At 50.6% G+C, this 12885-nt stretch overlaps 1 protein-coding gene across 1 annotated transcript; it reads left to right on the top strand.

The window, feature by feature from the left end:
* Window positions 1–2905: 2905 nt before the first annotated feature.
* On the top strand, window positions 2906–5512 carry LOC129043501 (putative UPF0607 protein ENSP00000382826). Its single transcript, XM_054500180.2, has one exon. The coding sequence runs from the start codon at window positions 2906–2908 to the stop codon at window positions 4217–4219; it is 1314 nt and encodes a 437-aa protein (XP_054356155.1). The 3' UTR covers window positions 4220–5512.
* The last annotated feature ends 7373 nt before the right edge of the window (window positions 5513–12885 follow it).

The following is a 12885-nucleotide window of genomic DNA, read 5'->3' as shown; positions in this document are numbered from 1 at the left end:
GGGTCCCCATTCAGAAAGAGCACCTGAGACCCACTGGTACACACAGGTGGTACGATGGGCAACAAATAAGCAGCAAGTCTCCCTCTACATGTGGTCCCCATGAATGGACATTGCTCCTGGAGGAAAGGGCTCAGCCCCTCAAAGTTAAATTTAAGCTGCTCTCTCCTTATGGAAGCCAGAGGCCCAAAACCTCAAAGTATGTGTGTGTGTGTTGGAGGGTGTGAGGGTGATGAGCCCAATCAGAACCACAATGTATTTGAGACATTTCCCTCTGGACAGAAGCAGCAGCCAGCATGTGTCATCATCAGCTGTGCCCTCCCTGGCTTGACTGTTCATCTGGCTGACCCAAGCCCCCAGGCAGGTTTCTATTCTTTGAACTGGCAGGATGCCCGCTATTTACAGGTGCCCCCTTCCCCTTGTCCATTTACTTTGATGGGCCCTTCTCTCTCCTGATTGTGTGTCTTAAAAGCTTATTCTTGTTGCTCTGCCTCTGCTCATGTGTGTATGTATTTTATTATATCTTATATATTTTAATTTTTATTAAATATTATATATAAATTATATGTAACCTTAAAACTAGATGTAAAGAATGTATGCATATAGATATCTTGTAGCAATAAAACCTAAAGAAACTTGCAGATCAACAAATGTAGGGGCCTCATAAAATTCAAATGACCATTTTAATGTAATGGAACAAAGGCAGAACAGTCACTCCCCTCCGCCGTGAGAAAGTGGCGCTCCCTGCCCACGTGCAGACTCTCCTGAGATCCGCCTGTTGGCTGTGTGTTTTGCAGTAACTGGATGCTTCCACCCCTTGTCCCTATGTAAGTTATACAGAGGCGTCCTTTGTATATCCTGTAATGAAATCTTTTGGCCTTCACTTGGTGAGAACACGATATTTCATATTAACTCCCTGTGCATTCTTTTTTTTTTTTTTAATTTCCCTATAAAAAAGAAAACGTCACACCCTGGCATAAAAAAAATGTTAAATAGATTAAAAATGCAGGCCTTGAGAGGGTATGGAAGCTCTCTGTTAAGTCGATCATCCAAATGAACCAAAACATGTTGATCTTGATCGGTTACATCTCCAGCAATATGACACTGTAGGCATCTGGTCTCCTCCATTATCATTTTATTTACAAAATCAGGCTTCAGGCCAAAGCTGAGTGAGTGCTGCTGGGTGACTCAGCCCCTACAACCAGAAGCATGAACTTCAGCCCTGACCACAGCAGATGAAAGGCTGGTGCTCCCCTCACCTTGAGTGCTCATTTGATGGGGAAAGGCTGGGCCTGGGCCCTACCCATCACAGTGCTGGTCCTAGTACCTGCCCACGCATGGCCTGAGCTTCTGTGATCAGGTAATATAAAGGTACTAGAGCTCAAGGATTGCATCTAACTCCTGGACCCTGGATCCCTGCCAGATGTCTATATGCTGGCCCAGAAGGCTGTGTGCCCTTGGGATGTAGAAAGTTCACATGATTTGGCTGGGCACAGTGGCTCACGCCTGTAATCCTAGCACTTTGGGAGGGCGAAGTGGGCAGATCACTAGAGGTCAGGAGTTCCCTAGTCCAGACACCCAAGAGTATGTCCTTCTCTTGGGCATAAGAAAATCTAGAGTTATATTTAGGGTTCCATAAATTGTGGTGAAGAGTGGACCAAGCTGGCATGCTCACAATGACCAAATTACATTGGTCATATTTTAATCCAATACATTGATCCACTATTAACTTGTAAATAATGTACTTGCTTTCTAGACACATTCTAGGAAGACAAGAGAAACTGACTTTTATCTATATGGTATAATCCACTGGCGAGTTTCTTTTAGGATAGACCAAAGCTGATCTAGAACATAATCGTTACATACTTGGACGAGACGAGAGAGAACCCACCAGACGAGAAAGAATATCTGGGCTGAAAGCCTCCATCAGAAGAACAATGTGGAATGGTGCTGTGCTGGCAACTGGTAGTCCCTGCCCTACATCTTTGCAGAGGACTGGAGCCCAGAGTGGGCCATGGTCAACTTATATGTTGAAGTGAAGACCTCCTTCTAGGTGTGCATGTGCTTATTACAGATATGCCGCCACGCTAAGTACCCCCGGACTACAGGAAAAAATAAGAATACATGCTGTATCCATGATCAGGAGGTACACAGGCCAGAGCACCAGCTGCGGAATCGCACAACCTGGGTTCAAAGCCTGGCTGGACCATGACCACCTGGATGACCTAAGGAAGGGTCTCAGGCAAATTTGTAAAAAGAAGTGGAGACCCTGCCTGCCAGGAAGGGATGTGGTAAGGGGCAGCATCCAGTCAGGTCAGGGCACCGCGTCCTCTCCATGGAAGCCTGCGCAGCGAGCCTGGTGGCCCTTGAGGCCACGGCAGCCATGGAGAAGGCGGGCCTGGCTCCAGGCGGCATAGAGGCACTGGAGAGGCCCCGGGGGAGCCTGGCGGGATCTGGCTGGTCCTGCGCTCTGCTTCCAGGTTCTGGCCCTGTAACCCGGGGGACAGGGCCGGCCAAGACAGGGCCACTGGGTGTCAGCCAGCACCTGGGCCAGATGCCAGGTGGGAAGGGCTCTGGCGGATCAGCCCCGCACCCTCCACAGCACCACAGGAGGTGGGGGGGGGACATCCAGGGCCACACACCTGCCCCCAGGAGTGGGACGTCCCTGAGGCTAGAGAGTCCAGCTGGACCGGTGGAGGGGCCTTGCCTTTTGCCCTTTGACTCCTCTTGTAGGCACCCTCGCTGGGCTCCTGCTCACTTCTCCACACCCTGGCTCTGTCACCAGGCCCATAGTGATGTCATAAACTCCCAGGTGCCCAGTGCGCACCCGGCCACAGAGAAGTGGGTGACTTAGGAGTATCCTCTCCGCTTCTGACCCTTAGTTTCTTCTGTGCACAACTCGCTCAAAATGGGCAACTCACTAAACATATTTTGTTCCTGGATCCGCCGCAGGTCCTGGCCACGCGATTGGCAACGTGCTCTTCTAAGCGTATTTTGTTCCTGGTTCCACCACAGGTCCCCGCCATGCCATCGGCAACCTGTTCGTCTTGTCCGTGAGGCCTTCCCAGCTGGCCGGGCTCACCCCGTGGCTCCTGCACCTGTGCCTCCTGCACCTGTGCCTGCCCCGGGAATCTTGGGCTGTTTCCGATTCCTCTTCAACCCTCGGCGACATCTTGGGCCTTCTTTTCAAGCCAGGTGGGATGTCGCCCCTAGGAGGCTGTGTTTTCTCCCTGGGAACACGGGCACCCCACTGAGGGTCCTGCCTCCTTTGGGCTGGAGCCCCCCCTCAAGGAAGAAACCCGTGCTGTCTGCTTGCAACACCATGATGTTTGGACACCTCAGCCCCGTGAGGATCCCTCGTATGAGAGGCAAGTTTAACCTCCGGCTTCCTTCATTAGATGAGCGGGTGATCCCAGCCAGGCTCCCAAAGACGGAGGTGAGGGCAGAACAAGAGCCTGAAGAACAAATGGAGGTGGATCAGGTAGAGACCCAGGGGCAGGAGGACAAGAAAAGGGGCCCCTGTAGCAATGGGGAAGCAGCCTCTGCCTCTAGGCCCCTGGAGACTCAGGGAAACCTCACTTCCTCCTGGTACAATCCCAGGCCCTTGGAGGGAAATGTCCACCTCAAGAGCTTGACAGAAAAGAACCAGACTGACAAGGCCCAGGTGCATGCAGTGAGTTTCTACTCCAAGGGACAAGGAGTCGCCAGTCCACACAGCCCTGCTGGAGGCATCCTTCCCTTTGGGAAGCCTGAGCCAGTTCCAACAGTGCTCCCTGCCCCAGTTCTGGGCTGCTCCCTGTGGCCAGAGAAGGCGGCCTTGAAGGTGCTGGGTAAAGACCACCTGCCCAGCTCTCCAGGCTTGCTGATGGTGGGGGAGGACATGCAGCCCAAGTATCCCGCAGCTCTTGCATCAAGGAGCTCTTCTCCACCCAGAGCTGCCGGCCACGGGTCCGGCGAAAGAAAGCTGTCAGGACCACTGCTGCCGCTGCCACCGACCCCTCCCCTGCAACTGAGGTGGGATAGAGACGAGTTTCCCTCATCCGCTAAGCTTCCCTGCCTATCTCCTGAGGCACTGTTGGAGCTGGGTCAGGCTTCTCAAGGGGAAGGACGCCTCCAGCAGGGCAACATGGATAAGAACATGGGGATGTCCAGGAGATGCAAACAGCTGCTTGGGAGGAGAAAGAAGACATGGCAGGGCAGGCGTGGTGGCTCACGCCTGTAATCCAGCACTTTGGGAGGCCCAGGCGGGCGGATCAGGAGGTCAAGAGATCGAGACCTGAGGAGCATCTCTGCCTGGTCCCTGCACCATCTGGGAAGTGAGGAGCGCCTCTGCCCAGCCACCCCACTGTCTGGGAAGGGAGGAGCGCCTCTGCCTGGCCACCGCCCCATCCGGGAGGTGAGGAGCACCTCTGCCCAGCACTCCCACCCCACCGCCTGAGAAGTGAGGAGCGCCTCTGCCTCGCTAGGCCTCGCCTGGGAAGTGAGGAACGTCTCTACCCGGCCGCCTCACAGTCTGGGAAGTGAAGAGCACCTCTGCCCAGCCACTGCACCGTCTGGGAAGTAAGGAGGCCCCAGCCCAGCAGCCGCAGCATCTGTGAGGTCAGGAGCGCCTCTGTCGGGCAGGCCCACCGTCTGGGAAGCGAGGAGCGCCTCTGCCCGGAACCCAACTGTCTGGTAAGTGAGAAGGGCCTCTGCCTGGCCACCCCACCATCTGGGAAACGAGGAATGCCTCTGCCCTGCCCGCGTATCATCTGGGAAGTGAGGAACACCTCTGCCTGGCAATCCCGCCATCTGGGAATTGAGGAGCGCCTCTGCCCAGTCCCACCGTCGTCTGGGAAGTGAGGAGCACCTCTGCCTTGCTCGCGCACCATCTGGGAAGTGAGGAGCGCCTCTGCCCTGCCCCCGCAAGGTCTGTGAAGTGAGGAGCGCCTCTGCCCAATCCCACCCTCTGCGAAGTGAGGAGCGCCTCTGCCCTGCCCCTGCACCGTCTGCGCAGCAAGGAGCGCCTTTGCCCAATCCGACCATCTGGGAAGTGAGGAGCGCCTCTGCCCTGCTCCCGCACAGTCTGGTAAGTGAGGAGCGTCTCTGCCCTGCCCCCCTACCGTCTGGGAAGTGAGGAGCGCCGCTGCCCCGCAATCCCACCATCTGGGAAGTGAGGAGCGCCTCTGTCCGGCAATCCCACCATATGGGAAGTGAGGAGCGCCTCTGCGCTGCCCCCGCACCGTCTGCGAAGTGAGGAGCGCCTCTGCCCTGCCACCGCCCCACTGGGAAGTGAGGAGCACCTCTGCCCAGCAGCCACTTTGTCTGGGAAGTGAGGAGCACCTCTGCCCAGCAGCAGCCATGTCTGGGAGGTCAGAAGCGCCTGTGCCCGGCTGCCCCACCATCTGAGAAGTGAGGGGCGCCTCTGCCCGGCGGCTGTGCAACCCTCCAAGTGTGACGTGACAGCCTTGTGTGTGATCTTTCTGCCCTCCCCAAGTTTGCATTTTCGACATTAAAGTTTACATTTATTTATTTATTTATTCATTCATTCATTCATTCATTTATTTTTAGACGGAGTCTCGCTCTGTCGCCCAGGCTGGAGTGCAATGGCGTGATCTGGGCTCACTGCAACCTCCGCCCTCGGGGTTCAAGCGATTCTCCTGCCTCAGCCTCCTGAGTAGCTGGGATTGCAGGCCCGCGCCACCATGACAGGATAATTTTTTTTTGTTGTTCCTTCAGTAGATACGGGGTTTCACCATGTTGGTCAGGCTGGTCTCAATCTCCTGATCTCGTGATCCACCCGCCTCGGCCTCCCAAAGTGCTGGGATTACAGGCTTGAGCCACCATACCCGGCTAAAGTTTACTTTTTAATTTAAAAAAAAAAAAAAAAAAAACGAGAGATGGAGACCATCCTGGCCAACATGGTGAAACACCGTCTCTACTGAAAATACAAAACTTAGCTGGGCGTGGTGGCTCCCACCTGTAGTCCCAGGTACTCAGGAGGCTGAGGCAGGAGAATGGCTTGAACCTGGGAGGTGGACGTTGCAATGAGCCAAGATCGTGCCAGTGCACTCCAGCTTGGCCACAGAGCGAGACTCCGTCTCAAAAAAAAAAAAAAAAAGTAAGACATGGCAAACTGCAGTGCCACTCAGCCTGCCCCTGCTGTCTCCACACCTGCTGAGACTCCCTGCCCCCGGCCACCTACACTTCATAGATCCCAGCTCCTCCTCCTCCCTCTGACTTGGCCCACGTGGCTGCTGGGCCCCTCACCCTGCCTGTCCCTCCACCTTCTCCCACACCAAGAATTGAGTGAAATTTGATATCCATAATTCCAAACTCTTCCCTGGCTCTTCCCACTGACCTTGCCCCCATTTTGGGGGTTCCACCTAATGAGAAAGGAGGCTGCCCTCACTCGTTTGCAGCTTTAGCACCTCTGACCTCTCACCCCTGCCGCGCACCTCCTAGCCCCACATCTTTCTCCTTCCAGCCTCCCTTCAGAAGGGAGCCTCCTACACCCGTATGTGTGCGTTGTCTCCTCCTCTTTCCTCCCTGACTCCTCTCCCAGCCCCTTCCCCCCGGATCGCTGCTATCACCCATCAGCAGATGAATTCCACAGCAGCCATTTCCACCATCACAGCAAGGGCATCTGACCACCTGACCTTGCAGCCTCCTTTAGGCCCTCAGCTCTTTGCTGTGGACATGACTCCTGCTACTAATGCTGTGATTTTCAGATCTTCACCAAGCTCCAGAGTGAGCACTCTTAATTTCCCAAATTCAGTGCACAGTAGAGGCACCCTGGAAAGACGTCGGCCTACATCTGCCCGGCTACATTCATATTGTCCAGCCCCGCCCCTCAGCCCACACTTGGGGCCCCCTGATGGGCAGCAATGAAAAGCCTCTGTGCCCAGTGCCCTGTTTTTCCGAGCCTTCCCATCAGGGCTTCTCAAGGCACCTCCAGTTTAGGGAGCAGCGCCTCTGCAACATCCTCCTCCAGAACAGATGGTGCGATGGGGGACGGCACCACAACTGCTGCGACTGAACACAATTAGGGTCCCCATTCAGAAAGAGCACCTGAGACCCACTGGTACACACAGGTGGTACGACGGGGAACAAATAAGCAGCAAGTCTCCCTCTACATGTGGTCCCCATGAATGGACATTGCTCCTGGAGGAAAGGGCTCAGCCCCTCAAAGTTAAATTTAAGCTGCTCTCTCCTTATGGAAGCCAGAGGCCCAAAACCTCAAAGTATGTGTGTGTGTGTTGGAGGGTGTGAGGGTGATGAGCCCAATCAGAACCACAATGTATTTGAGACATTTCCCTCTGGACAGAAGCAGCAGCCAGCATGTGTCATCATCAGCTGTGCCCTCCCTGGCTTGACTGTTCATCTGGCTGACCCAAGCCCCCAGGCAGGTTTCTATTCTTTGAACTGGCAGGATGCCCGCTATTTACAGGTGCCCCCTTCCCCTTGTCCATTTACTTTGATGGGCCCTTCTCTCTCCTGATTGTGTGTCTTAAAAGCTTATTCTTGTTGCTCTGCCTCTGCTCATGTGTGTATATATTTTATGATATCTTATATATTTTAATTTTTATTAAATATTATTTATAAATTATATGTAACCTTAAAACTAGATGTAAAGAATGTATGCATATAGATATCTTGTAGCAATAAAACCTAAAGAAACTTGCAGATCAACAAATGTAAGGGCCTCATAAAATTCAAATGACCATTTTAATGTAATGGAACAAAGGCAGAACAGTCACTCCCCTCCGCCGTGAGAAAGTGGCGCTCCCTGCCCACGTGGAGACTCTCCTGAGATCTGCCTTTTCGCGGTGTGCTTTGCAGTAACTGGATGCTTCCACCCCTTGTCCCTATGTAAGTTACACAGAGGCTTCCTTTGTACATCCTGTAATGAAGTCTTTTGGCCTTCACTTGGTGAGAACACAATATTCCATATTAACTGCCCGTGCATTGTTTTTTTAAAAAAATATTTCTCTATAACAAAGAAAATGCCATTCCCTGGCACCAAAAAAAATGTTAAATAGATAAAAATACAGGCCTTGAGAGGATATGGAAGCTCTCTGTTACATCAATCATCCAAATGAGCCAAAATATGTTGATCTTGATCGGTTATTCCACATCTCCAGCAATATGACCCTGTAGGCACCTCATCTCCTCCATTAACATTTTATTTACAAAATCAGGCTTCAGGTCAAAGCTGGCTATGATTTTCTGACCCGTGTTCTAGTACAAGAGACATTCAACAACTAATTACAGAAATAACAACCAGTAAGTGCTATCAAGTAAAAGTTCCCAATGCTTAAAACTCTCTAAGAATAGAGATTTAACCTATGCAGGGAGATCAGATTGCCCTGAGGGAGTGAGTCTTAGATTTAATGTAGTTAATTAGTCAGGCGAGGGCAAGACTACTCCAGATGGAGGAAACCACCTGGGGAAATGGTTGGGGCAGAAGACAGCCTGGCAAACCCAGCTTGAAAGAGGCTTATGGAGCGGGAGCAGGAAGAATGAGGGCCAGTGCCTGTGAGCTCAGGCTGAAAACAGCAGGGAGGCTAGGTGAAGTCCTGTGGGTCTTGTGAGGGGATTAGGTCTCTATTAAGTACAGAGACTGCGGCACAAGAAGTAACATGCTCAAGGCTGCACAGCCTGCACAAGGGAGCTGGAAGCCTCCTCTCTTCACCTCCAGACCCAACTTCCATATTCTCTTTGTGTTCATTTTGGTTCTAGGCTTGCCCAGTGTCTTTACAAGTTTCCCTCCCTGCAATTCCAAAATCTTTCAACAAAACGAAAAGGAAAGGGAATTTTGTCTGCACCTAGGCTATCCTATAGTGGAGGATCTAGAGGACTGGGGAGAGCTGTGTTCCCGCTTCTCCTTTCCTCCCTAATGCTCCCTTATATGGAGTCTTAGCAAAGCTTCCTCTGTCGTCGATGTCAAAGGAGATTTCAGAATATTGCCTGGGCTCCTCCTCCTGTGTTGCCATGCCCTCTGAGTCTTGCCCTGCCTGCCTCTGCACTCTGTCCTCATTGCCTCACTTCCATGCTCCTCTTGGGGACACTTGCACAGCTTGCTGCCCCGTGAATGCTCGGGACATTTTCACGGGACATTTTCCCGTGAATGCTGGAACCCTTTTCAGTTCCAGGTTGTTCCTCTGCTGGAAGAGCACGTGCCTCGCCCAGCCTCTTTGTCTGGACACCTTCTTTTCTTTAAGAATCCACACAGGAATGGCTCCGGATGCTTCCAGGTCTGCAGAAAGCCATCCCCAGCCCCTTCCTCACCCAGCCTGAGTGCTGTGCTCCCCTGCAGTGCCCACACAGTTCTCGGTGTGAATGGCTGACATCCCGTTCACATCAGCCTCCCACACTGCACCCTGAGCTTGTGAGCTCTGTGACAGCAAAGGGCTTATGTGAAGGGCGTTTGGCACTTTCCACATGGAGGTGGACCCATTTAACTTGTTAATTCCATTTGCTCCCATCTCTTAGGTACCTGCATATTTCTGTCCTTCAGATTTCCTAGCACTGGGCCTTGTAACAGCATTTCTTAAAATGGGGTCCCCAGTCCAACAGCATCAGCATCACACGGGAATTTGCTAGAAATGCAACTTCTGGAACCCTCCTTGGACCTCTGGGATCTAAAACTCTGTAGGTAGGTGCAGCATTCTGGGCTTTCATAACCCCTCCAGCTGACACTGAGGCGGGCTAACGTTTGAGAACCATGGCCTCCCAGGAAGTCATTGCTCATGAAATAGTTGAGTTCCCTGAGGATAGTAACTGGTTATTTTCAATCTGGAAAAGAAAAATAGTAACTGAGGAAATGACAAAGAAAACTTTTACTTTAGAAGAAGAATTTTCTGACTTGATATTTCAAATATGTGACTTCCAAAGAAAGCATAGCTTTGTACGTTTAAAAACAAGGTTGATTCTGTCTGGCTCAGTCTACTCCAAATGTGGTTTTGCTGAAGGGCCAGTGTTTGGAAGAGATAGCCTTACCAGGTGCCCTCCACTGCTCAGATTCTCTGCTTCTAGGATATTCTATGTACTATGAAATAAATATAAGTGAGAGAGCAAGGCATGATTGCTAGGGGAGTAAAAAGATGGTTTCTGCTTTGCAGGATGAAAGTATTCATGGATGGATAGTGGTGTCGGTTGCATAAAAATGTGAACGTATTTAATGCCACCAATCTGTGCAGTTCAAGATGGTTAAAATTATCAATTTTATGTTATTTATGTTTTACCACATTTTGAAAATAAGAATAAAAAGATAAAGCTGGAACCTAAAAATGTCCAGGTAACAATAAAGCTGGCAGAGTAACGTATAGGACTACCTATTGTTACTATTGTATTTAGAGCAGCCCAGCAAAGCAGAACCCCCAGAGAAACAGGGGATAAGAAAAGTGAAAGATGGTTATTTCCAAAATAACCACCTATAAGGTGGTCTTCCTAGTGGAAGTGATTGTTCCTTGGCTTTTTTTGTTTGTTTGTTTGCAGGGTTTTTGTTCAGTTTGAATTCATATGTGGGAGGATGTCATAGACTTTGCAGGCCTTTGGATTCTTGAGAACTTAATCAGGCCAAGCTGTTCATGAGTAGTAGGGTGCTCAAATTCATCCTTCCAACAAGGGACTGTTGGGTACCAGTATGGTGCCAGCCCCGTGCTGGCAACAGGGATGAAATGCCTAGTGAGGAACACATCCTGGCTCATCTACCAGGCCATGGGCTCAGCTCCACAGCTGCCTGAGAAATTTGCTTTCAGGGGCAATTTGTAGAGATTGTAGCTGAGGTTTGGGTGGCAACCTGAGATGCAGTCAGACTTTATCATCACAACCAAAAGTTACATGATGATGAGAGGCTCCAAACAACACCTGGAGCCCGTGACCCAGCAACTTCCAGATGTTGAGTTGGGACAGGGGATGGGCTTGTCTGCTCCAAATGAATGCCCTGGCCAGAAAAAGTAAACCAGGGAGGCACTCTTGAAAGAGGGTGTTAAGGAGCAGTGAGCCCCCTTCCACCTCCACCAGGAAACGTCCCCAGGACAGACAGCTGCTGACCTCTTTCTGGAAGCTCTGGGCCTCAGAAGGTTGCTGGTTCCTGCCTACTTGCTCCCAAGGCATATTCTTGATCAGAAAGGAAGGAAGAAGTGCATGGGCATGGGGAGGAGGGGCAGGGAGGAAGTCACAGGAATGCCCACAGCAGAGGTCTGCGGGGACGCTGGGTTATCCCTGGTGGCAACACTCTTGGGGCGGGCACTGGGTGAGGATGGCCTCACAAGCACCCTATGCTGTGACTCCAGCCCCCAGGATCCTCCTCAGGGTACAGAGAAGGAGCTCAGGAGAGCTCTGGGTGGGGCTGATACTGTCTTTTCCCATTGAAATCACAGAATTTTACAACTAAAGAGAACTTTCAGATGGTTTGAGTCAACTGCACTCTTTTGGGGGCTGGAAGCAGAAATGAAAAGATTTAGATAAAATTACACAGTTCAATTATTAACAATTCAGACTAAGTGTAAGGCCCTCTGACCACAACTGAGGTCCCCTGATGCTACTCTACTAAGTGTATTATACTGTGGTGTGTATGCATGTGTGAGCACATGTGTGAATGTGTGTCAGGAGTACATGTATATACATGTGTATTGTGTAAGGGTGTGAATATGTGTGCATTTGGGTATCTGTACATAAGTGTACGTGTATAGGTGTGTCTTGTTCATACATGCTCATTTGTGTAATGAGTTCCTGTGCATGTACGTGTGTGTATTGGGCATGTGTGTAATTCTATGTGTTTGTGGGTGCACATATATGTGTATTTGTGTGTGCTTAGTGAGCGCTTCGCTGGCCATAATGGCTTGTTTTTCTGGCCAAGAGACTTGATTCTCCCTGATTCAGCCTTGAGTGTGTATTTCCAAGGATCAGGGTGACTAACCAGGACATCCGGAGAATTTTCTTCTTCTCTGCCCCAACCATCCTGCCCATTCCATTCTCGGGTGTCAGAGGCTGAGGCTCTGGCCCCCGTGTGAGCCCCACAGGAGGTCTTCAGAGCCCTCAGGTTGCCTCACAGCTGGCATCCATTGCATCTTTCTGTTTTCCAAGAGGGTGAGCCAGGGCTGCTCCCGTCAATGACAAGATGCTGGGACCTGGATTCATGTGCAAGGAGAAACCAGGCACTGAGGGGCTGAGGGTCCAGCTGCTGCTGGGCTGGGAGTCAGCAACCTCTGTCCTTCCAGGGCTTACCCTCCCTGGCCATGGGCAGTGCCCCTTGGCTTTGCAGCAATTTGAGGCAATGAAAGTTTTTATTTCCTCTGGCTGCATTTTCTAGACATATTTTAATGTAGCTGTAATCATACAAAATGTTGAATTTTTTGTCCTGCTTTTAAAAAGATTTTAATTAGGTTAGATTATAACCAAGGCAGGCAGATCACCTGAGGTTGGGAGTTCGAGACCAGCCTGACCAACGTGGAGAAACCCCATCTCTACTAAAAATACAGAATTAGCCAGGCATGGTGGTGCATACCTGTAATCCCAGCTACTCGGGAGGCTGAGGTAGGAGAATTGTTTGAACCCAGAAGGCAGAGGTTGCAGTGAGCCAAGATCACACCATTGCACACCAGCCTGGGCATCAAGAGCCAAACTCCATCTCAAAAAAAGTAAATAAATAAATAAAAATGCCTAATACTTATTGAAAGTATAAGTATAAAAAAACTTTAATTATGTTATGAGATTTTTAACTGTATTACTGGAGAAAAGAGACCAAATCTCCTCATAATACTTTTCTTTATCATTTTATTTAATGATAAAGATGAACATAAGCATTTGTGCAATTCAGTGTTTAAAGTTTGCCAAGGTATATGTATGTATTTTTCCCAGAACTGATGCTGTGAGAAGCCCAAGCCATGGAGAGGCCCTAGG

The sequence above is a fragment of the Pongo pygmaeus genome, chromosome 13 (assembly GCF_028885625.2).
Source record: "Pongo pygmaeus isolate AG05252 chromosome 13, NHGRI_mPonPyg2-v2.0_pri, whole genome shotgun sequence".
Classification (NCBI taxonomy): Eukaryota; Metazoa; Chordata; class Mammalia; order Primates; family Hominidae; genus Pongo; species Pongo pygmaeus.
The sequence above is the reverse complement of the archived record's forward strand: the minus strand, read 5'-3'. Positions and strand labels throughout refer to the sequence as shown.

Bases quoted from the DNA above. Each gene is read 5' to 3' on its own strand.
- LOC129043501 (XM_054500180.2), top strand. From the start codon at position 2,906: ATGGGCAACTCACTAAACATATTTTGTTCCTGGATCCGCCGCAGGTCC.